This window comes from Mauremys mutica, unplaced genomic scaffold, assembly GCF_020497125.1.
Source record: "Mauremys mutica isolate MM-2020 ecotype Southern unplaced genomic scaffold, ASM2049712v1 000752F_np12_obj, whole genome shotgun sequence".
In the NCBI taxonomy this organism is placed as follows: Eukaryota; Metazoa; Chordata; order Testudines; family Geoemydidae; genus Mauremys; species Mauremys mutica.
The window spans coordinates 102,895-127,797 of record NW_025423046.1 but is presented as its reverse complement, the minus strand read 5'-3'; the positions used below and the strand labels follow the sequence as shown (position 1 = coordinate 127,797).

At 57.1% G+C, this 24,903-nt stretch overlaps 1 protein-coding gene across 1 annotated transcript in view; it reads right to left on the bottom strand.

Moving 5' to 3' along the window:
• Positions 1-4,549: 4,549 nt before the first annotated feature.
• LOC123357539 (mucin-16-like) overlaps positions 4,550-24,903 on the bottom strand; it is a 46,762-nt gene continuing 26,408 nt past the window's right edge. Inside the window, exons 4-11 of the mRNA XM_045000707.1 lie at positions 23,332-23,457; positions 22,596-22,714; positions 20,745-20,803; positions 20,386-20,519; positions 19,853-19,912; positions 19,160-19,331; positions 5,230-17,779; positions 4,550-4,561 (exon numbers count right to left, since the gene is read on the bottom strand). Of these exons, the coding sequence (XP_044856642.1) occupies positions 4,550-4,561; positions 5,230-17,779; positions 19,160-19,331; positions 19,853-19,912; positions 20,386-20,519; positions 20,745-20,803; positions 22,596-22,714; positions 23,332-23,457 (13,232 nt within the window). The remainder of the gene's footprint in view (positions 4,562-5,229; positions 17,780-19,159; positions 19,332-19,852; positions 19,913-20,385; positions 20,520-20,744; positions 20,804-22,595; positions 22,715-23,331; positions 23,458-24,903) is intronic.

Below are 24,903 nucleotides of genomic sequence, written 5' to 3'. Positions count from 1 at the left end.
GAAGAGAACAAAATTGGTTTCTCGCTTCCGTCAAAAAATGTGCTTCAAAACGTTGGCTGGTGTGCGTGTGTGTGTGTGTGAAAAAACAGTTGCCCTCCAATATACCAGTTTTCCACCAAAGACAAAAACTGGAGCATTTCAGTGTCTTGTTAAAAGAAGCCTTTTGCCACCAGACCAAGCCCTTCGGCGGATAGTTTTTGGCCACCAGGATGTCCTGGCCCCTAGTCCCGGCACCTAACGTGTGGAAGGGGCCCCTGGCATGGTGCGTCCCTGGGGCCACATCTCGGGACATTGGGTTAGCCCATCACCTGTGCCGTTCGAGGTGCAGTTGCTGTGGACCAGGCGGTCTCGGACGTTGCTGACGGCTTCCGTGTACGTGCTGTTGTAGCTGGAATACGGCACGGCCAAAAGGATCTCGTGATGCACGATGATGCTGCCGTTTCTGGAGGGGGAGGAGAGGAGCCGACGTCAGCGCCGGGGAAGGCGGGCGGAGCGGAGGCGGCCGCGTGCTCTCGCTCCAAGGGGGGCCTCCGACGAGGGTTTGGCTTGGGCAGAACCCTGCCGCCCCGGCGGAGCCACCGCCATGGTTGGAATCCAGCCCTCAGGATACCCGGCCCGCCCAGAGCACAGGGGGAGCAGGACTGTGGTTGCCACCCCAGCCTCTTACCTCAGGGAAATGATCTCCAGCCCCAAGTACTGGGGGATCTCACTGTAGATCTTCTCAGTCTGGAAAAGAAGCAAAGCTCTCAGCCAAGCACAAGGGGTGTTTCATCACAGGTCCCCCCCTCCGATGCAGCTGGAAGCCCTTCCCCAGAGACCCTCTCCCCGTGGCGGCAGGGCGCCTGTGATGAAGGCGAGAATTGTGGGAGTATTTTTCTGACCCACACCCATGTGCCTCAGTTTACCCACTGACTTTGCATTGCTACCCCCTGGGCACATTCCCTGGAACCGAGGGGATACGGGACGGGGGCTTCCGAGCCACATATCCCGTCCGAGTTGGTCCAGAAACGCCGTCAGGGACTGTGTCGAACTGACACCTTTCGTTGCTCCGTCTCCTTCTTTTCACTATAGATTCACAGACTGTAGGGCTGGAAGGGACCTCGAGAGGTCATCGTCCACAAGCCACGCGCCGTGAACCAGCCGCTGTTTCTGATCTTCCAAAGGGGATGAACTGGGGTGGCACGAGGGCAGGATGGGGCTGGATGCAATGGTGGATTAACCACGGGGCCGACGGGGCCCTGGAAAAATGGGCACCCCATGAGCAGACCCCTCTCCCCAGCAGAAGTGCCGGGTGGTGGGGGAAGCCCCGGTCCCTGGACCCTGGCTGCGGACCCAGGACGAGCTCTGTCTCCCTGCCGCGGGCTCAGGGAAGGGGGAGCATTCACTGCCCGCTGTGGGTCCGGAACCGTGGCAGGGGCACAGACTTCTCCGGTCTTGGTGCCGCAGAAAGGAGCAAACGGGTTATGGGGCTGCAGTGCGGGGGTGGGACGTTACTGACGTAAGCTGTGACCGTAGAAAGCATTCTTGCAACCACTGTGATCTATTTGCAGCAGGTGCCGCACCAAGGTTGTCGTGTGAGGTGTCTATGGAAAGGTTGTGATTTGCTGGGTAGGATGGTGCTGTCTGTAGGGGTGTGTCCGTTTTGTGTTTAAAGTTATGAATATTGGCTCCGTCCTTGTATCTCAATGTGTTTGGATTCAAAGAAGCCTCAGTGAAGCATGTGGTCGGCTCCTTGAGTGGGGCCTGTTCTCGGTGAGGGCTCAATCAAGAAACATTTAACGGACAATGGACTTTGCAAGACTCCAATCCACATAAGTCTTCCTGGGAACGTTCAAGGTAGCGGGTGAGCAACGGGGAGTGGGGAGGGTTCCCCACTGCTCTTCTCCAACTAACCTGAATCCACCTCTGGCTGGACGGTGGCGTCCCCAGGTCCTCGGGACCTGGAGGTCACTGCTCATTCCTGGCCAGGCGAGGTTTGGGCTGGCTAGCCCTGCGGGGTTTGCTGGCCGGGCCGGGGACTGACCCCCCGCCCCAGCCTATCACCAGAAAAGCTCTCACCGAGAGCGGGAACACGGGGCTCGCGGTTCTGGGGACCCCAGCAGATCATCGCAACCACATTCACGAGAGCCCCAAACCCCCATTCCCGGCACCTTTGTCTTGGACCTTGCTCATGAGTGAACTCCCCGCCCGCCAACGCAGGCCCTTATCTCCCTCACCTGATCCTTAAAGAGGATCTCGAAAGCTTTGAAGTCAGGGGAGCTCTGGTTCTCCAGGCTCAGGTTGAAGACCGCGTTCACCACCTCCACGCTGACGCTGATCACTGCCACAACATCATCTGCCAGCAGGAAACAAAGGGGTGACTCACGGAGCGCCCCCCGACGGAGCACACCTCGGGCGGTGTGGCCGGCGCTGCCGTCAAGTTGGTTCCTGACAACCCTCAGCCCCCGGAGTCTCACGGGTTACAGAAGAAACTCGCTTTCCGTTGAACAAACCTCTCCAGGCCGCAGTGGGAAGCTTGAAAAGAGCCCCCGTGAAAACCCCAAAACCCAGAGGGCAAATGCACAGAACCAGACGAGCTTTAGGCACTGGGCTCGGATGGACTCAAACCTCCAGGACACTCTGAACACGGGCGATGTCTTTTTTAAGTCTCCTGATTTTGTAGCCAGTCTTGCTTTGCTGGGGGCACCGGACTCCTGAGTGCTGGATGATTTGGGAGGACAGAACTGCTCCCAGTTTGGGGGTGGGAAGGGTGTGACGTTATGACTGTGATTCAATGAGATATTGTATGATGACAGGGCCAGAAAGAGTTAATTAACTCACAGACTGACCTGACCCATGGGTGAACCTTAAGGACTGGTTAGGAAGATATGTAAATGAATAGAGCTTTGAAATGCAAGTCTGCATTGTTAGAGGTAGAAGGGGGATGTTTGCTCAGGTCTTGGGATGCAAGCAAACAAGTCTTGTCTATTGCTATAGTTTTAATTCAAAGATCAAAAAAAGGAATATTAACATTTATAATGATACTTGAGTGAAATAGTATTATTGTCTATGTGTCTCTTTGAAGGTTGTGCTAACCTGTATCTGAACTGTTTAATGGATAAATTACTCTGTGCTAATTGCCAGGATATTTGGGAGAAGGAGTTAAGCCTATTGTTTTCTCAGGCCGAAAGGCTGCTGGAAATGTATAAGAACCTGGGACACGATCCTGCTTCATCTCAGATCTGCTTTGGGTTTCAAGAGGGGGAAACCTTAAGCCACAAGGATTGAGATCCCCAGTCACTGACTGGAGCCACCCTGAATATGGACATTGGACTATAACCTCTGGACTATTTCTAAAAGAACTTTTGGCAACTACAAGCTTATCTCTGCTGTGTATCTGAACCTCAAGAATTGAATTCAAGTCTGTCTGTAGATTAATCCTTTAACCAACACTCTCTCTCTTTTCTTTTTTAATAAATTTTAGCTTAGTTAATAAGAATTGACTATAGCGTGTATTTTGGGTAAGATCTAAGTTATAATTGGGCCTGGGTATGTGGCTGATCCTTTGGGATTGGAAGAACCTTTTCTTTTATATGATGAAGTAAGATTCTTAGGAATCATCATCATATCTGACAGGTGTGTCTGGACGGAGGCCTGAGGCTGGGCACTTTAAGGGAACTGCGGGGTTTGAACTTCTAAGTGACCAGTGAGGTACTGTAGAAGCTGTTTTGTGCTGGTTGGTAAATCTAAGTATTGGAATAACCACCAGCATTTGGGGTTTATCTGCCCCGTTTGGTTTGCAGTTCACCCTGATTGAGTGACCTCAGCTGGCTCCCACGAGCAGCACCGTCACAAAGGGACAAGCACGGGATGCAACTGGGCACCTGGGGATGCACAGACACAGCAGAAGGGTGCCCAGGGAAGGTACCGGAACAGGAGACAGATACCTCCCTGGAGCCGGGAGTCGGAGAATCAGAGTCCACATTTCAGGGCGAGGGGGCAGGCCGGCGAATGCCCTCGGGAGGCTGGAAAGGGGGAAGGAGCCCCAGAGGAGGACTCACCTATGGAGATGTTGTTTCTCAGCACGTCACAGCTCTGGCCCGTAAAGGCTGGGCGACAGGAGCACTGGGACCCCTGCAGCGTCCCGTTGTTCTGGCACTGCACGGGGGCTGGCGTGGTGGAGCCGGCTTCAGGAGAGAAGAAGAAAGGTCACAGCCATGAGTCACAGCAGCCGTTTGTGCCGACACCCCTCCCCGGGGCTGCCTGGGGCGGGGCATAGGGGCTCTTTATACAGGGAACCCTCACCCAGCGCTGAGATGCAGCCATCTCTAGGGTGGGGCATATGATTATACATGGACCCCGTGCCAGTCGGTGATAAAAAGAGGAACAACATTCAGGGGCTCCTGAGTGCCCACTCCGCTGCCCCACACCCTGCTCTCAGAACCATGTTATCCATAAAGAGCCCCCAAACTCACCCCCCGTGGTTGTTGCACCAGTGGTGTTGGCAGCAGGACTGCTGCGACCTGGAGCAGAAAGCATTGTTACCAAAGTAGTTGCACTGGACATGGTTTCAGAACTGGTTCTGTGAGAGAGAGAAGTCAAGAAGGTGCTGTGGGTGGAGGAGCTGGTCACCGCTGGCGGTGGAGAGGATGTGGCTGAGGTTGTCTCACTGTGGCTTGTTCCCATTGTGGTGTGCACTGAAGAAAGCGTTATGGTATTGGGTGTGGATGTCTCTGTCATTGGAAGAGAATGAGAGTGTGCCATGGTAGTCTCCGTACTTGTCAATTTACTACCAGTTGGATGGGGAGGAACCAAGGACATGGTTGTCTCATTGGTGGTGAATTCAGAGACCGCTGGCTGTGTGGCACTCGTCCTTATGGGACTTTCACTGGACGATGCTGTCAGAGGAGACGGGGAAGCAGTCGTCAGACGTTCCTCCCTTGTGGAAATTTCGGCTGTGCTCAGGACGGGAAGGGAGGTTGCCATGGGAGTCTCACTGCTTGTATATTCACTAAAAGTAGGGGGAAGAGAAGTTGTTGTCACGGTTGTCTCACTGAGGAAAGTTTCAGGTAGTGTTGAGAGAGAGACACTAGTTGTTATCTCCCTGGAAGATGTTGATACAACTGCAGAGTGAGTAGCTCTCGTGGCCACTGTCTCGCTAGCGGATGTTTCAGATGGAGCGGACGCAGAGGGTGTTGTTGACAATGTTGTTTTATGGTTGGTAAATGCTGTTGAAGCTGGAGCAGAAACGGTTGTTGCCAGAGTCGTGTCATTGGTGGTGGTTTCGGAAAGGGTTGTGTGAGAGACAGAAGTCAAGAAGGTGCTGTGGGTGGAAGAGCTGGTCACCGTTGGCGGTGGAGAGGATGTGGCTGAGGTTGTCTCACTGTTGCTTGTTCCCATTGTGGTGTGCACTGAAGATGTTATGGCATTGGGTGTGGATGTCTCTGTCATTGGAAGAGAAGGGGAGCTTGCCATGGTCGTGTCTGTACTTGTGAATTCAGTACCAGTTGGATGGGGAGGAACCAATGTCACGGTTGTCTCATTGGGGGTGAATTGAGAGACCGCTGGCTGTGTGATGGTGCTGACCTTGGCGGTGGAGGTCGGGCTGGCAGGGCTGGGCGTGGAGACGGACTCGGACATGGTTCTGGCCTCGGTCACAGAGCTCGGGCTGTAACCGCTGGGTCTGGAGACAGGCTTAGAGACAGTGCTGGCCTCGGCTGTGGAGGTCGGGCTCGAAGCGCTGGGCGTGGAGACAGACTCGGAGATAGTGTGGGTTTCGGCCGTGGAGGTCGGGATCGAAGCACTGGATGAGGGAACAGACTCGGAGACGGTGTGGGTCTCGGCCGTGGAGGTCGGGCTCGAAGCGCTGGGGTTGGATATGGATTCAGTGCTCAGGACCGGAAGGGAGGTTGCCATGGGAGTCTCACTGCTTGTATATTCACTAAAAGTAGGGGGAAGAGAAGTTGTTGTCACGGTTGTCTCACTGGTGAAAGTTTCAGGTAGTGTTGAGAGAGAGACACTTGTTGTTATCTCTCTGGAAGATGTTGATACAACTGCAGAGTGAGTAGCTCTCGTTGCCACTGTCTCGCTAGTGGATGTTTCAGATGGAGCGGACGCAGAGGGTGTTATTGACAATGTTGTTTCACGGTTGGTAAATTCTGTTGAAGCTGGAGCAGAAATGGTTGTTACCAGAGTCGTTTCATTGGTGGTGGTTTCGGAAAGTGTTGTGTGAGAGACAGAAGTCAAGAAGGTGCTGTGGTGGGAAGAGCTGGTCACCGCTGGCAGTGGAGAGGACGTGGCTGAGGTTGTCTCACTGTTGCTTGTTCCCACTGTGGTGTGCACTGAAGATGTTATGGCATTGCGTGTGGATGTCTCTGTCATTGGAAGAGAAGGGGAGCTTGCCATGGTCGCGTCTGTACTTGTGAATTCAGTACCAGTTGGATGGGAAGGAACCAATGTCACGGTCGTCTCATTGGTGGTGAATTCAGAGACCGCTGGCTGTGTGATGGTGCTGACCTTGGCGGTGGAGGTCAGGCTTGAAGCACTGGACGAGGGAACAGACTCAGAGACGGTGTGGGTTTCGGCCGTGGAGGTTGGGCTCGAAGAGCTGGACGAGGGAACAGACTCAGAGATGGTGTGGGTCTCAGCTGTGGAGGTCAGGCTCGAAGCTCTGGACGAGGGAACAGACTTGGAGACGGTGCTGGCCTCGGCCGTGGAGGACGAGCCGGAAGCGCTGGGCGTGGAGACAGACTCGGAGATGGTGTGGGTTTCGGCCGTGGAGGTCGGGCTTGAAGCGCTGGGCTTGGATATGGATTCAGTGCTCAGGACAGGAAGGGAGGTTGCCATGGGAGTCTCACTGCTTGTATATTCACTAAAAGTAGGGGGAAGAGAAGTTGTTGTCACGGTTGTCTCACTGGGGAAAGTTTCAGGTAGTGTTGAGAGAGAGACACTAGTTGTTATCTCCCTGGAAGATGTTGATACAACTGCAGAGTGAGTAGCTCTCGTGGCCACTGTCTCGCTAGTGGATGTTTCAGATGGAGCGGACGCAGAGGGTGTTGTTGACAATGTTGTTTCATGGTTGGTAAATGCTGTTGAAGCTGGAGCAGAAACGGTTATTGCCAGAGTCGTTTCATTGGTGGTGGTTTCGGAAAGGGTTGAGTGAGAGACAGAAGTCAAGAAGGTGCTGTGGGTGGAGGAGCTGGTCAGCGTTGGTGGTGGAGAGGATGTGGCTGAGGTTGTCTCACTGTTGCTTGTTTCCATTGTGGTGTGCACTGAAGATGTTATGGCATTGGGTGTGGATGTCTCTGTCATTGGAAGAGAAGGGGAGCTTGCCATGGTCGTCTCTGTACTTGTGAATTTAGTACCAGTTGGATGGGGAGGAACCAATGTCATGGTTGTCTCATTGGGGGTGAATTGAGAGACCGCTGGCTGTGTGATGGTGCTGACCTTAGCGGTGGAGGTCGGGCTGGCAGGGCTGGGCGTGGAGACAGATTCGGACATAGTGCTGGCCTTGGTCGCAGCACTTGGGCTGTAACCACTGGGTGTGGCGACAGACTTAGAGACAGTGCTGGCCTCGGCTGTGGAGGTCAGGCTTGAAACACTGGACGAGGGAACAGACTCAGAGATGGTGCTGGCCTCAGCTGTGGAGGTCAGGCTTGAAACACTGGATGAGGGAACAGACTCAGAGATGGTGTGGGTTTCAGTCATGGAGGTCTGGCTCGAAGCGCTGGATGAGGGAACAGACTCAGAGATGGTGTGGGTCTCGGCCGTGGAGGACGAGCCGGAAGCGCTGGGCGTGGAGACAGACTCGGAGATGGTGTGGGTCTCGGCAGTGGAGGTCGGGCTCGAAGCGCTGGATGAGGGAACAAACTCGGAGATGGTGTGGGTCTCGGCAGTGGAGGTCGGGCTCGAAGCACTGGACGACGGAACAGACTCGGAGACAGTGCTGGCCTCGGCTGTGGAGGTCAGGCTTGAAGCACTGGACAAGGGAACAGACTCAGAGACGGTGTGGGTTTCCGCCGTGGAGGTCGGGCTCGAAGCGCTGGATGAGGGAACAGTCTCCGCGATGGTGTGGGTTTCAGCCATGGAGGTCGGGTTCGAAGCGCTGGATGAGGGAACAGACTGAGAGACGGTGTGGGTCTCAGCCGTGGAGGTCGGGCTCGAAGCGCTGGATGAGGGAACAGACTGAGACACGGTGTGGGTTTCGGCCGTGGAGGTCGGGCTCAAAGCGCTGGATGAGGGAACAGACTCAGAGATGGTGTGGGTCTCAGCCGTGGAGGTCGGGCTCGAAGCTCTGGACGAGGGAACAGACTTGGAGACGGTGCTGGCCTCGGCCGTGGAGGACGAGCCGGAAACGCTGGGCGTGGAGACAGACTCGGAGACGGTGTGGGTCTCAGCCGTGGAGGTCGGGCTGTAACCGCTGGACGAGGGAACAGACTCGGAGATGGTGTGGGTCTCAGCCGTGGAGGTGAGGCTTGAAGCACTGGACGAGGGAACAGACTCGGAGACGGTGTGTGTTTCGTCCATGGAGTTCAGGCTGGAAGCGCTGGGCTTAGATATGGATTCAGTGCTCAGGACCGGAAGGGAGGTTGCCATGGGAGTCTCACTGCTTGTATATTCACTAAAAGTAGGGGGAAGAGAAGTTGTTGTCACGGTTGTCACACTGGTGAAAGTTTCAGGTAGTGTTGAGAGAGAGACACTTGTTGTTATCTCTCTGGAAGATGTTGATACAACTGCAGAGTGAGTAGCTCTCGTGGCCACTGTCTCGCTAGTGGATGTTTCGGATGGAGCGGACGCAGAGGGTGTTGTTGACAATGTTGTTTCATGGTTTTTAAATGCTGTTGAAGCTGGAGCAGAAACGGTTGTTGCCAGAGTCGTTTCATTGGTGGTGGTTTCGGAAAGGGTTGTGTGAGAGACAGAAGTCAAGAAGGTGCTGTGGGTGGAGGAGCTGGTCACCGTTGTCGGTGGAGAGGATGTGGCTGAGGTTGTCTCACTGTTGCTTGTTTCCATTGTGGTGTGCACTGAAGATGTTATGGCATTGGGTGTGGATGTCTCTGTCATTGGAAGAGAAGGGGAGTTTGCTAGGGTAGTCTCCGATCTTGTGAATTCAGTACCAGTTGGATAGGGAGGAACCAATGTCGTGGTTGTCTCATTGGTGGTGAATTCAGAGACCGCTGGCTGTGTGATGGTGCTGACCTTGGCGCTGGAGGTCGGGCTGGCAGGGCTGGGCGTGGAGACGGACTCGGACATAGTGCTGGCCTCGGTCGCAGCGCTCGGGCTGTAACCGCTGGGTGTGGAGACAGGCTTAGAGACAGTGCTGGCCTCGGCTGTGGAGGTCGGGCTTGAAGAGCTAGATGAGGGAACAGACTCAGAGATGGTGTGGGTTTCAGCCATGGAGGTCGGGCTCGAAGCGCTGGATGAGGGAACAGACTCAGAGATGGTGTGGGTCTCAGCCGTGGAGGTCGGGCTCGAAGCGCTGGATGAGGGAACAGACTCGGAGACGGTGTGGGTCTCGGCAGTGGAGGTCGGGCTCGAAGCACTGGACGACGGAACAGACTCAGAGACGGTGCTGGCCTCGGCTGTGGAGGTCAGGCTTGAAGCACTGGACAAGGGAACAGACTCAGAGATGGTGTGGGTCTCAGCCGTGGAGGTCGGGCTCGAAGCGCTGGATGAGGGAACAGACTGAGAGACGGTGTGGGTTTCCGCCGTGGAGGTCGGGCTCGAAGCGCTGGATGAGGGAACAGACTGAGAGACGGTGTGGGTCTCAGCCGTGGAGGTCGGGCTCGAAGCGCTGGATGAGGGAACAGACTCCGAGATGGTGTGGGTCTCAGCTGTGGAGGTCGGGCTCGAAGCACTGGACGAGGGAACAGACTGAGACACGGTGTGGGTTTTGGCCGTGGAGGTCGGGCTCGAAGCGCTGTATGAGGGAACAGACTCAGAGATGGTGTGGGTCTCAGCCGTGGAGGTCGGGCTCAAAGCGCTGGATGAGGGAACAGACTCAGAGATGGTGTGGGTCTCAGCCTTGGAGGTCGGGCTCGAAGCGCTGGACGAGGGAACAGACTCAGAGACGGTGTGGGTTTCGGCCGTGGAGGTTGGGCTCGAAGAGCTGGACGAGGGAACAGACTCAGAGATGGTGTGGGTCTCAGCTGTGGAGGTCAGGCTCGAAGCTCTGGACGAGGGAACAGACTTGGAGACGGTGCTGGCCTCGGCCGTGGAGGACGAGCCGGAAGCGCTGGGCGTGGAGACAGACTCGGAGATGGTGTGGGTTTCGGCCGTGGAGGTCGGGCTTGAAGCGCTGGGCTTGGATATGGATTCAGTGCTCAGGACAGGAAGGGAGGTTGCCATGGGAGTCTCACTGCTTGTATATTCACTAAAAGTAGGGGGAAGAGAAGTTGTTGTCACGGTTGTCTCACTGGGGAAAGTTTCAGGTAGTGTTGAGAGAGAGACACTAGTTGTTATCTCCCTGGAAGATGTTGATACAACTGCAGAGTGAGTAGCTCTCGTGGCCACTGTCTCGCTAGTGGATGTTTCAGATGGAGCGGACGCAGAGGGTGTTGTTGACAATGTTGTTTCATGGTTGGTAAATGCTGTTGAAGCTGGAGCAGAAACGGTTATTGCCAGAGTCGTTTCATTGGTGGTGGTTTCGGAAAGGGTTGAGTGAGAGACAGAAGTCAAGAAGGTGCTGTGGGTGGAGGAGCTGGTCAGCGTTGGTGGTGGAGAGGATGTGGCTGAGGTTGTCTCACTGTTGCTTGTTTCCATTGTGGTGTGCACTGAAGATGTTATGGCATTGGGTGTGGATGTCTCTGTCATTGGAAGAGAAGGGGAGCTTGCCATGGTCGTCTCTGTACTTGTGAATTTAGTACCAGTTGGATGGGGAGGAACCAATGTCATGGTTGTCTCATTGGGGGTGAATTGAGAGACCGCTGGCTGTGTGATGGTGCTGACCTTAGCGGTGGAGGTCGGGCTGGCAGGGCTGGGCGTGGAGACGGATTCGGACATAGTGCTGGCCTTGGTCGCAGCACTTGGGCTGTAACCACTGGGTGTGGCGACAGACTTAGAGACAGTGCTGGCCTCGGCTGTGGAGGTCAGGCTTGAAACACTGGACGAGGGAACAGACTCAGAGATGGTGCTGGCCTCAGCTGTGGAGGTCAGGCTTGAAACACTGGATGAGGGAACAGACTCAGAGATGGTGTGGGTTTCAGTCATGGAGGTCTGGCTCGAAGCGCTGGATGAGGGAACAGACTCAGAGATGGTGTGGGTCTCGGCCGTGGAGGACGAGCCGGAAGCGCTGGGCGTGGAGACAGACTCGGAGATGGTGTGGGTCTCGGCAGTGGAGGTCGGGCTCGAAGCGCTGGATGAGGGAACAAACTCGGAGATGGTGTGGGTCTCGGCAGTGGAGGTCGGGCTCGAAGCACTGGACGACGGAACAGACTCGGAGACAGTGCTGGCCTCGGCTGTGGAGGTCAGGCTTGAAGCACTGGACAAGGGAACAGACTCAGAGACGGTGTGGGTTTCCGCCGTGGAGGTCGGGCTCGAAGCGCTGGATGAGGGAACAGTCTCCGCGATGGTGTGGGTTTCAGCCATGGAGGTCGGGTTCGAAGCGCTGGATGAGGGAACAGACTGAGAGACGGTGTGGGTCTCAGCCGTGGAGGTCGGGCTCGAAGCGCTGGATGAGGGAACAGACTGAGACACGGTGTGGGTTTCGGCCGTGGAGGTCGGGCTCAAAGCGCTGGATGAGGGAACAGACTCAGAGATGGTGTGGGTCTCAGCCGTGGAGGTCGGGCTCGAAGCTCTGGACGAGGGAACAGACTTGGAGACGGTGCTGGCCTCGGCCGTGGAGGACGAGCCGGAAACGCTGGGCGTGGAGACAGACTCGGAGACGGTGTGGGTCTCAGCCGTGGAGGTCGGGCTGTAACCGCTGGACGAGGGAACAGACTCGGAGATGGTGTGGGTCTCAGCCGTGGAGGTGAGGCTTGAAGCACTGGACGAGGGAACAGACTCGGAGACGGTGTGTGTTTCGTCCATGGAGTTCAGGCTGGAAGCGCTGGGCTTAGATATGGATTCAGTGCTCAGGACCGGAAGGGAGGTTGCCATGGGAGTCTCACTGCTTGTATATTCACTAAAAGTAGGGGGAAGAGAAGTTGTTGTCACGGTTGTCACACTGGTGAAAGTTTCAGGTAGTGTTGAGAGAGAGACACTTGTTGTTATCTCTCTGGAAGATGTTGATACAACTGCAGAGTGAGTAGCTCTCGTGGCCACTGTCTCGCTAGTGGATGTTTCGGATGGAGCGGACGCAGAGGGTGTTGTTGACAATGTTGTTTCATGGTTTTTAAATGCTGTTGAAGCTGGAGCAGAAACGGTTGTTGCCAGAGTCGTTTCATTGGTGGTGGTTTCGGAAAGGGTTGTGTGAGAGACAGAAGTCAAGAAGGTGCTGTGGGTGGAGGAGCTGGTCACCGTTGTCGGTGGAGAGGATGTGGCTGAGGTTGTCTCACTGTTGCTTGTTTCCATTGTGGTGTGCACTGAAGATGTTATGGCATTGGGTGTGGATGTCTCTGTCATTGGAAGAGAAGGGGAGTTTGCTAGGGTAGTCTCCGATCTTGTGAATTCAGTACCAGTTGGATAGGGAGGAACCAATGTCGTGGTTGTCTCATTGGTGGTGAATTCAGAGACCGCTGGCTGTGTGATGGTGCTGACCTTGGCGCTGGAGGTCGGGCTGGCAGGGCTGGGCGTGGAGACGGACTCGGACATAGTGCTGGCCTCGGTCGCAGCGCTCGGGCTGTAACCGCTGGGTGTGGAGACAGGCTTAGAGACAGTGCTGGCCTCGGCTGTGGAGGTCGGGCTTGAAGAGCTAGATGAGGGAACAGACTCAGAGATGGTGTGGGTTTCAGCCATGGAGGTCGGGCTCGAAGCGCTGGATGAGGGAACAGACTCAGAGATGGTGTGGGTCTCAGCCGTGGAGGTCGGGCTCGAAGCGCTGGATGAGGGAACAGACTCGGAGACGGTGTGGGTCTCGGCAGTGGAGGTCGGGCTCGAAGCACTGGACGACGGAACAGACTCAGAGACGGTGCTGGCCTCGGCTGTGGAGGTCAGGCTTGAAGCACTGGACAAGGGAACAGACTCAGAGATGGTGTGGGTCTCAGCCGTGGAGGTCGGGCTCGAAGCGCTGGATGAGGGAACAGACTGAGAGACGGTGTGGGTTTCCGCCGTGGAGGTCGGGCTCGAAGCGCTGGATGAGGGAACAGACTGAGAGACGGTGTGGGTCTCAGCCGTGGAGGTCGGGCTCGAAGCGCTGGATGAGGGAACAGACTCCGAGATGGTGTGGGTCTCAGCTGTGGAGGTCGGGCTCGAAGCACTGGACGAGGGAACAGACTGAGACACGGTGTGGGTTTTGGCCGTGGAGGTCGGGCTCGAAGCGCTGTATGAGGGAACAGACTCAGAGATGGTGTGGGTCTCAGCCGTGGAGGTCGGGCTCAAAGCGCTGGATGAGGGAACAGACTCAGAGATGGTGTGGGTCTCAGCCTTGGAGGTCGGGCTCGAAGCGCTGGACGAGGAAACAGACTCAGAGATGGTGCTGGCCTCGGCCGTGGAGGTCAGGCTGGAAGCGCTTGGCTTGGATATGAATTCAGTGCTCTGGACCGGAAGGGAGGTTGCGGTGGGAGTCTCACTGCTTGTATATTCTGTAAAAGTAGGGGGAAGAGAAGTTGTTGTCACGGTTGTCTCACTGGGGAACGTTTCAGGTAGTGTTGAGAGAGAGACTCTTGTTGTTATCTCCCTGGAAGATGTTGATACAACTGCAGAGTGAGTAGCTCTCGCGGCCACTGTCTCGCTAGTGGATGTTTCAGATGGAGCGGACGCTGAGGATGTTGTTGACAATGTTGTTTCATGGTTGGTAAATGCTGTTGAAGCTGGAGCAGAAACGGTTGTTGCCAGAGTCGTTTCATCGTTGGTGGTTTCGGAAAGTGTTGTGTGAGAGACAGAAGTCAAGAAGGTGCTGTGGGTGGAGGAGCTGGTCACCGTTGGCGGTGGAGAGGATGTTGCTGAAGTTGTCTCACTGTTGCTTGTTTCCATTGTGGTGTGCACTGAAGATGTTATGGCATTGGGTGTGGATGTCTCTGTCATTGGAAGAGAAGGGGAGTTTGCTATGGTAGTCTCCGTACTTGTGAATTCAGTACCAGTTGGATGGGGAGGAACCAATGTCGTGGTTGTCTCATTGGGGGTGAATTGAGAGACCGCTGGCTGTGTGATGGTGCTGACCTTGGCGCTGGAGGTCAGGCTGGCAGGGCTGGGCGTGGAGATGGACTCGGACATAGTGCTGGCCTCGGTCGCAGCACTTGGGCTGTAACCGCTGGGTGTGGAGACAGGCTTAGAGACAGTGCTGGCCTCGGCTGTGGAGGTCGGGCTCGAAGAGCTAGATGAGGGAACAGACTCAGAGATGGTGTGGGTTTCAGCCGTGGAGGTCGGGCTCGAAGCGCTGGATGAGGGAACAGACTCAGAGATGGTGTGGGTTTCCGCCGTGGAGGTCGGGCTCGAAGCGCTGGATGAGGGAACAGACTGAGAGACGGTGTGGGTTTCAGCCATGGAGGTCGGGCTCGAAGCGCTGAATGAGGGAACAGACTGAGAGACGGTGTGGGTTTCGGCCGTGGAGATCGGGCTCGAAGCGCTGGATGAGGAAACAGACTCAGAGATGGTGTGGGTCTCAGCTGTGGAGGTCAGGCTCGAAGCGCTGGATGAGGGAACAGACTGAGAGACGGTGTGGGTTTCGGCCGTGGAGGTCGGGCTCGAAGCGCTGGAAGAGGGAACAGACTCAGAGACGGTGTGGGTTTCAGCCATGGAGGTCGGGCTCGAAGCGCTGAATGAGGGAACAGACTGAGAGACGGTGTGGGTTTCGGCCGTGGAGGTCGGGCTCGAAGCGCTGGATGAGGAAACAGACTCAGAGATGGTGTGGGTCTCAGCTGTGGAGGTCGGGCTCGAAGCGCTGGATGAGGGAACAGACTGAGAGACGGTGTGGGTTTCAGCCGTGGAGGTCGGGCTCGAAGCGCTGGATGAGGGAACAGACTCAGAGATGGTGTGGGTCTCAGCTGTGGAGGTCGGGCTCGAAGCGCTGGATGAGGGAACAGACTGAGAGACGGTGTGGGTTTCGGCCGTGGAGGTCGGGCTCGAAGCGCTGGATGAGGGAACAGACTCAGAGATGGTGTGGGTCTCAGCTGTGGAGGTCGGGCTCGAAGCTCTGGACGAGGGAACAGACTTGGAGACGGTGCTGGCCTCAGCCGAGGAGGATGAGCCGGAAGCGCTGGGCGTGGAGACAGACTCGGAGATGGTGTGGGTTTTGGCCGTGGAGGTCGGGCTTGAAGCGCTGGACGAGGGAACAGACTCGGAGACGGTGTGGGTCTCGGCTATGGAGGTCGGGCTCAAAGCACTGGACGAGGGAACAGACTCGGAGACGGTGTGGGTCTCGGCCGTGGAGGTCAGGCTGTTAGCACTGGGCTTGGATATGGATTCAGTGCTCAGGGCGGGAAGGGAGGTTGCCATGGGAGTCTCACTGCTTGTATATTCACTAAAAGTAGGGGGAAGAGAAGTTGTTGTCACGGTTGTCTCACTGGGAAAACTTTCAGGTAGTGTTGAGAGAGAGACACTTGTTATTTCCCTGGAAGATGTTGATACAACTGCAGAGTGAGTAGCTCTCGTGGCCACAGTCTCGCTAGTGGATGTTTCAGATGGAGCGGACGCAGAGGGTGTTGTTGACAATGTTGTTTCACGTTTGGTAAATGCTGTTGAAGCTGGAGCAGAAACGGTTGTTGCCAGAGTCGTGTCATTTGTGGTGGTTTCGGAAAGTGTTGTGTGAGAGACAGAAGTCAAGAAGGTGCTGTGGGGGGAAGAGCTGGTCAGCGTTGGTGGTGGAGAGGATGTGGCTGAGATTGTGTCAATGTTGCTTGTTTCCATTGTGGTGTGCACTGAAGATGTTATGGCATTGGGTGTGGATGTCTCTGTCATTGGAAGAGAAGGGGAGCTTGCCATGGTCGTCTCTGTACTTGTGAATTCAGTACCAGTTGGATGGGGAGGAACCAATGTCATGGTTGTCTCATTGGGGGTGAATTGAGAGACCGCTGGCTGTGTGATGGTGCTGACCTTGGCGGTGGAGGTCGGGCTCGCAGGGCTGGGCGTGGAGACGGACTCGGACATAGTGCTGGCCTCGGTCGCAGCGCTCGGGCTGTAACCGCTGGGTGTGGAGACAGTCTTAGAGACAGTGCTGGCCTTGGCTGTGGAGGTCGGGCTCGAAGAGCTAGATGAGGGAACAGACTCAGAGATGGTGTGGGTTTCAGCCGTGGAGGTCGGGCTCGAAGTGCTGAATGAGGGAACAGACTGAGAGACGGTGTGGGTTTCGGCCGTGGAGATCGGGCTCGAAGCGCTGGATGAGGGAACAGACTGAGACACGGTGTGGGTTTCGGCCGTGGAGGTCGGGCTCGAAGCGCTGGATGAGGGAACAGACTCAGAGATGGTGTGGGTCTCAGCTGTGGAGGTCGGGCTCGAAGCTCTGGACGAGGGAACAGACTTGGAGACGGTGCTGGCCTCAGCCGAGGAGGATGAGCCGGAAGCGCTGGGCGTGGAGACAGACTCGGAGATGGTGTGGGTTTTGGCCGTGGAGGTCAGGCTTGAAGCGCTGGACGAGGGAACAGATTCGGAGATGGTGTGGGTCTCGGCCGTGGAGGACGAGCCAGAAGCGCTGGATGAGGGAACAAACTCGGAGATGGTGCTGGCCTCGGCTGTGGACGTCGGGCTTGAAGCACTGGACGAGGGAACAGACTCGGAGACGGTGTGGGTCTCGGCTATGGAGGTCGGGCTCAAAGCACTGGACGAGGGAACAGACTCGGAGACGGTGTGGGTCTCGGCCGTGGAGGTCAGGCTGTTAGCACTGGGCTTGGATATGGATTCAGTGCTCAGGACCGAAAGGGAGGTTGCCGTGGGCGTCTCACTGCTTGTATATTCACTAAAAGTAGGGGGAAGAGAAGTTGTTGTCACGGTTGTCTCACTGGTGAAAGTTTCAGGTAGTGTTGAGAGAGAGACTCTTGTTGTTATCTCCCTGGAAGATGCTGATACAACTGCAGAGTGAGTAGCTCTCGTGGCCACAGTCTCGCTAGTGGATGTTTCAGATGGAGCGGACGCAGAGGGTGTTGTTGACAATGTTGTTTCACGGGTGGTAAATTCTGTTGAAGCTGGAGCAGAAACGGTTGTTGCCAGAGTCGTTTCATTGGTGGTGGTTTCAGGAAGGGTTGTGTGAGAGACAGGAGTCAAGAAGGTGCTGTGGGGGGAGGAGCTGGTCACCGCTGGCGGTGGAGAGGATGTGGCTGAGGTTGTCTCACTGTTGCTTGTTCCCACTGTGGTGTGCACTGAAGATGTTATGGCATTGGGTGTGGATGTCTCTGTCATTGTAAGAGAAGGAGAGCTTGCCACGGTAGTGTCTGTACTTGTGAATTCAGTACCAGTTGGATAGGGAGGAACCAATGTCACGGTTGTCTCAGAGACCGCTGGCTGTGTGACAGTCGTCCTTAGGGGACTTTCACTGGAGGTTGCTGTCAGAGGAGACTGGGAAGCCGTCCTCAGACTTTCTCCTGTAGCTGTCTCTGAAGAACTGGTGTGTGCGCTTCTCTCTGTGGGGGACGCAGACGTGTTTGGGACCGGAGCGGTGACTGAGCTCAGTGTCTCTGCGCTGGGCTGAATCGCGGTGCTGTGCGCTGTCTCACGTGCTGTGAACTCAGCTGTCGTCGGCGTTGACTGGGTCCCTGCTACTGTCGTGGTCGGCTCACTAAGTGGGGAAAATTGCTGCGACGTCATCATTCATGTAACCAATTACAGATCATGCCTTTCCCATAGACCGCTGCCGAGTCACCCGCCCCACGTCCTGCAGTGCAACCCCGCCTGGCACCGTGCTGGGGCAGTGTGGTAATCACTGGCTGCCCGGGGAGAGCGCCCCCTGCCGAGCCCCCGTCCTGCTCCCTGCCCCACTGTGCCCCCTAGCGCCACCGTGGGCCCAGCTCTGCCAGTCAGGGGAGAGCGCCCCCTGCTGAGCACCCCACACCCCGCTCCCTGCCCCACAGCGCCCCCTAGCGCCACCCTGGGCCCAGCCCTGCCAGTTAGGGGAGAGCACCCCCTGCTGAGCACCCCACACCCCGCTCCCTGCCCCACAGCGCCCCCTAGCCCCGCCCTGGGCCCAGCCCTGCCAGTCAGGGGAGAGCGCCCCCTGCTGAGCACCCCACACCCCGCTCCCTGCCCCACAGCGCCCCCTAGCCCCACCCTGCAGCCAGCCCTGCCTGCCAGGGGAGAGCGCCCCCTGCTGAGCACCTCACACCCCGCTCCCTGCCCCACAGCGCCCCCTAGCCCCGCCCTGGGCCCAGCCCTGCCAGTCAGGGGAGAGCGCCCCCTGCTGAGCACCCCACACCCCGCTCCCTGGCCCACAGCGCCCCCTAGCCCCGCCCTGGGCCCAGCCCTGCCAGTCAGGGGAGAGCGCCCCCTGCTGATCACCCCACACCCCGCTCCCTGCCCCACAGCGCCCCCTAGCCCCACCCTGCGGCCAGCCCTGCCTGCCAGGGGAGAGCGCCCCCTGCTGAGCACCTCACACCCTGCTCCCTGCCCCACAGCGCCCCCTAGCCCCGCCCTGGGCCCAGCCCTGCCAGTCAGGGGAGAGCTCCCCCTGCTGAGCACCCCACACCCCGCTCCCTGCCCCACAGCGCCCCCTAGCCCCACCCTGCGGCCAGCCCTGCCTGCCAGGGGAGAGCGCCCCCTGCTGAGCACCTCACACCCCGCTCCCTGCCCCACAGCGCCCCCTAGCCCCGCCCTGGGCCCAGCCCTGCCAGTCAGGGGAGAGCGCCCCCTGCTGAGCACCCCACACCCCGCTCCCTGCCCCACAGCGCCCCCTAGTACCACCCTGGGGCCAGCCCCACCTGGCAGGGGAGAGCGTCCCCTTCTGAGCCCCCCGCCCTGCTCCCTGCCCCATTGTGCCCCCTAGTGCCTCCCCCACTCCCTGCCCCACAGCGCCCCCTAGTCCCACCCAGGGGCCAGCCCTCCCTGCCAGTGGGGAGCGCCCCCTGCTGAGCATCCCACACCCGCGCCCTGCCCCATAGCGCCCCCTAGCGCCGCCCTGGGGCCAGCAGCAGAGCAGCCCCCTCTGGGGAGGTGCGTGACTCACCGGCACTGGGGCCCCTGAGCCCCGAGGTAGCACTGCTCCCCTGCTTTGCAGAAGGGGCCGTAGGGGCTCTGGCTGCTGCAGTTGGAGACGCACATCAGCGTGTTGCTCACGTTGAGCGGGAAGTAATATTTCTGGTACGCCGGGGGGATGACGGAGTCGTTCTGGCAGACCGCTAGGGAGAGGGGGGCGAAGGCCGAGGCAGGTCAATACCGCAGGAAACCAACCCACCTCCCACCTCCCCCCTGGATGCGCAGACGCTGCTCAGCCAGACGCGTCCCAAGGGACCCTCCAGAACGGTAACCGGTCCCAGAGAGCGACCGGATCCTGGGCTACGGGGGAGAAGGCACCTAACGCCTGGGCGCTGCGGCTAGGCCGATTCACGCTGCACAGAACATGCACGTGGCGGCCGGAACGGCTTCCCGGGGAGCTGCTGGATTCCCGGAGCCTTTAAACTGAGACTGTGTGTCTCCAAACACTCTGCACTCGCTCAGCCGGATGCAAAGATCACTGGGGTCCTTGCATCTGCCGGCCAGACCCTTAGCGGGTGTCAATCGGCTGTGAATCATTGAGCTGGGATGCAAGTTCGCACCAGCTGCGGCTCTGACCTCACAAACCTACGGGACAGACACCTGGGGCTGTCCTGGGAGTGCTGGGAAATGGGTGACGGGCAGAGACAGAGGCTCTGGGTCTTACCTGCTATGTTCAGATTGACCGAGTTGACCTGGGTGAATCCAGCTTTAAAGCACAATTTGTCTGAAAACAAGAGAGAGGGAGACCCAAATGTGAATTGCAGCATCTGTGTTTTTGGGGGGGGATCTGGGCCCAGGTTGGTGGGTGTTTCGAGCTATGAGCTGGAGGGCGGGAGAGAGTTCTCACCCACCGTCAGAGCTGGGTGGGAAATTCAGCCCCGTGCCTAGAAAAGTTTCGAAGAGAACAAAATTGGTTTCTCGCTTCCGTCAAAAAATGTGCTTCAAAACGTTGGCTGGTGTGCGTGTGAGAAAAAACAGTTGCCCTCCAATATACCAGTTTTCCACCAAAGACAAAAACTGGAGCATTTCAGTGTCTTGTTAAAAGAAGCCTTTTGCCACCACACCAAGCCCTTCGGCGGATAGTTTTTGGCCACCAGGATGTCCTGGCCCCTAGTCCCGGCACCTAACGTGTGGAAGGGGCCCCTGGCATGGTGCGTCCCTGGGGCCACATCTCGGGACATTGGGTTAGCCCATCACCTGTGCCGTTCGAGGTGCAGTTGCTGTGGACCAGGCGGTCTCGGACGTTGCTGACGGCTTCCGTGTACGTGCTGTTGTAGCTGGAATACGGCACGGCCAAAAGGATCTCGTGATCCACGATGATGCTGCCGTTTCTGGCGGGGGAGGAGAGGAGCCGACGTCAGCGCCGGGGAAGGAGGGGGGAACGGAGGCGGCCACGTGCTCTCGCTCCAAGGGGGGCCTCCGACGAGGGTTTGGCTTGGGCAGAACCCTGCCGCCCCGGCGGAGCCACCGCCATGGTTGGAATCCAGCCCCCAGGATACCCGGCCCGCCCAGAGCACAGGGGGAGCAGGACTGTGGTTCCCACCCCAGCCTCTTACCTCAGGGAAATGATCTCCAGCCCCAAGTACTGGGGGATCTCACTGTAGATCTGCTCAGTCTGGAGAAGAAACAAAGCTCTCAGCCAAGCACAAGGGGTGTTTCATCACAGGTCCCCCCCTCCGATGCAGCTGGAAGCCCTTCCCCAGAGACCCTCTCCCCCTGTGCGGCAGGGTGCCTGTGATGAAGGCGAGAATTGTGGGAGTATTTTTCTGACCCACACCCATGTGCCTCAGTTTACCCACTGAGTTTGCATTGCTACCCCCTGGGCACATTCCCTGGAACCGAGGGGATACGGGACGGGGGCTTCCGAGCCACGTATCCCGTCCGAGTTGGTCCAGAAACGCCGTCAGGGACTGTGTCGAACTGACACCTTTCGTTGCTCCATCTCCTTCTTTTCACTATAGATTCATAGACTGTAGGGCTGGAAGGGACCTCGAGAGGTCATCGAGTCATAGAATCATAGAATCTCAGGGTTGGAAGGGACCTCGGGAGGTATCTAGTCCAACCCCCTGCTCAAAGCAGGACCAAACCCAACTAAATCATCCCAGCCAGGGCTGTGTCAGGCCAGACCTTAAACACCTCTAAGGGTGGAGATCCCACCCCCTCCCTAGGGAACCCATTCCAGTGCTTCACCACCCTACTAGTGAAAAAGTTTTTCCTAATGTCCAACCTAAACCTCCCCCTCTGCAACTTGAGACCATTACTCCTTGTTCTGTCATCTTCTACCATCTTCAGTCCCGTCCCCAAGCCCCGCTCCGTGAACCAGCCGCTGTTTCTGATCTTCCAAAGGGGATGAACTGGGGTGGCACGAGGGCAGGATGGGGCTGGATGCAATGGTGGATTAACCACGGGGCCGACGGGGCCCTGGAAAAATGGGCACCCCATGAGCAGACCCCTCTCCCCAGCAGAAGTGCCGGGTGGTGGGGGAAGCCCCGGTCCCTGGACTCTGGCTGCGGACCCAGGACAAGCTCTGTCTCCCTGCCGCGGGCTCAGGGAAGGGGGAGCATTCACTGCCCGCTGTGGGCCCGGAACCGTGGCAGGGGCACAGACTTCTCCGGTCTTGGTGACGCAGAAAGGAGCAAACGGGTTATGGGGCTGCAGTGCGGGGGTGGGACGTTACTGACGTAAGCTGTGACCGTAGAAAGCATTCTTGCAACCACTGTGATCTATTTGCAGCAGGTGCTGCACCAAGGTTGTCGTGTGAGGTGTCTATGGAAAGGTTGTGATTTGCTGGGTAGGATGGTGCTGTCTGTAGGGGTGTGTCCGTTTTGTGTTTAAAGTTATGAATATTGGCTCCGTCCTTGTATCTCAATGTGTTTGGATTCAAAGAAGCCTCAGTGAAGCATGTGGTCGGCTCCTTGAGTGGGGCCTGTTCTCGGTGAAGGCTCAATCAAGAAACATTTAACGGACAATGGACTTTGCAAGACTCCAATCCACATAAGTCTTCCTGGGAACGTTCAAGGTAGCGGGTGAGCAACGGGGAGTGGGGAGGGTTCCCCACTGCTCTTCTCCAACTAACCTGAATCCACCTCTGGCTGGACGGCGGCGTCCCCAGGTCCTCGGGACCTGGAGGTCACTGCTCATTCCAGGCCAGGCGAGGTTTGGGCTGGCTAGCCCTGCGGGGTTTGCTGGCCGGGCCGGGGACTGACCCCCCGCCCCAGCCTATCACCAGAAAAGCTCTCACCGAGAGCGGGAACACGGGGCTCACGGTTCTGGGGACCCCAGCAGATCATCACAACCACATTCATGAGAGCCCCAAACCCCCATTCCCGCCACCTTGGCACCTTTGTCTTGGACCTTGCTCATGAGTGAACTCCCCGCCCGCCAACGCAGGCCCTTATCTCCCTCACCTGATCCTTAAAGAGGATCTCGAAAGCTTTGAAGTCAGGGGAGCTCTGGTTCTCCAGGCTCAGGTTGAAGACCGCGTTCACCACCTCCACGCTGACGCTGATCACTGCCACAACATCATCTGCCAGCAGGAAACAAAGGGGTGACTCACGGAGCGCCCCCCGACGGAGCACACCTCGGGCGGTGTGGCCGGCGCTGCCGTCAAGTTGGTTCCTGACAACCCTCAGCCCCCGGAGTCTCACGGGTTACAGAAGAAACTCGCTTTCCGTTGAACAAACCTCTCCAGGCCGCAGTGGGAAGCTTGAAAAGAGCCCCCGTGAAAACCCCAAAACCCAGAGGGCAAATGCACAGAACCAGACGAGCTTTAGGCATTGGGCTCGGATGGACTCAAACCTCCAGGACACTCTGAACACGGGTGATGTCTTTTTTAAGTCTCCTGATTTTGTAGCCAGTCTTGCTTTGCTGGGGGCACCGGACTCCTGAGTGTTGGATGATTTGGGAGGACAGAACTGCTCCCAGTTTGGGGGTGGGAAGGGACAAGCACGGGATGCACCTGGGCACCTGGGGATGCACAGACACAGCAGAAGGGTGCCCAGGGAAGGCACCGGAACAGGAGACAGATACCTCCCTGGAGCCGGGAGTCGGAGAATCAGAGTCCACATTTCAGGGCGAGGGGGCAGGCCGGCGAATGCCCTCGGGAGGCTAGAAAGGGGGAAGGAGCCCCAGAGGGGGACTCACCTATGGAGATGTTGTTTCTCAGCACGTCACAGCTCTGGCCCGTAAAGGCTGGGCGACAGGAGCACTGGGACCCCTGCAGCGTCCCGTTGTTCTGGCACTGCACGGGGGCTGGCGTGGTGGAGCCGGCTTCAGGAGAGAAGAAGAAAGGTCACAGCCATGAGTCACAGGAGCCATTTGTGCCGACACCCCTACCCGGGGCTGCCTGGGGCGGGGCACAGGGACTCTTTATACAGGGAACCCTCACCCAGCGCTGAGATGCAGCCATCTCTAGGGTGGGGCATATGATTATACATGGACCCCGTGCCAGTCGGTGATAAAAAGAGGAACAACATTCAGGGGCTCCTGAGTGCCCACTCCACTGCCCCTCACTCTGCTCTCAGAACCATGTTATCCATAAAGAACCCCAAACTCACCCCTCGTGGTTGTTGCACCAGTGGTGTTGGCGGGAGGACTGCTGCTACCTGGAGCAGAAACTGTTCTTGCCAAAGTCGTTTCACTGGACGTGGTTTCAGAACTGGTTTTGTGAGAGACAGAAGTCAAGAAGGTGCTGTGGGTGGAAGAGCTGGTAGCTGTTGGTGGTGGAGAGGATGTGGCTGAGGTTGTCTCACTGTTGCTTGTTTCCATTGTGGTGTGCACTGAAGACCTTATGGCATTGGGTGTGGATGTCTCTGTCATTGGAAGAGAAGGGGAGTTTGCCAGGGTAGTCTCCGTACTTGTGAATTTACTACCAGTTGGATGGGGAGGAACCAAGGTCACGGTTGTCTCATTAGTGGTGAATTCAGAGATCACTGGCTGTGTGACAGTCGTCCGTATGGGACTTTCACTGGACGATGCTGTCAGAGGAGGCTGGGAAGCAGTCGTCAGACTTTCCTCCCTTGTGAAAATTTCGGCTGTGCTCAGGATTGGAAAAGAGGTTGCCATGGGAGTCTCACTGCTTGTATATTCACTAAAAGTAGGGGAAAGAGAAGTTGTTGTCACGGTTGTCTCACTGGGGAAAGTTTCAGGTAGTGTTGAGAGAGAGACACTTGTTGTTATCTCCCTGGAAGATGTTGATACAACTGCAGAGTGAGTAGCTCTCGTGGCCACTGTCTCGCTAGGGGATGTTTCAGATGGAGCGGACGCAGAGGTTGTTGTTGACAATGTTGTTTCATGGTTGGTAAATTCTGTTGAAGCTGGAGCAGAAACTGTTGTTGACAGAGTCGTTTCATCGTTGGTGGTTTCAGAAAGTGTTGTGTGAGAGACAGAAGTCAAGAAGGTGCTGTGGGTGGAAGAGCTGGTCACTGTTGGTGGTGGAGAGGATGTGGCTGAGGTTGTCTCACTGTTGCTTGTTTCCATTGTGGTGTGAACTGAAGACGTTATGGCATTGGGTGTGGATGTCTCTGTCATTGGAAGAGAAGGAGAGTTTGCCGTGGTAGTCTCTGTACTTGTGAATTCAGTCCCAGTTGGATGGGGAGGAACCAATGTCACGGTTGTCTCATTGGTGGTGAATTCAGAGACCACTGGCCGTGTGACAGTCGTCCGTATGGGACTCTCACTGGACGATGCTGTCAGAGGAGACTGGGAAGCAGTCAT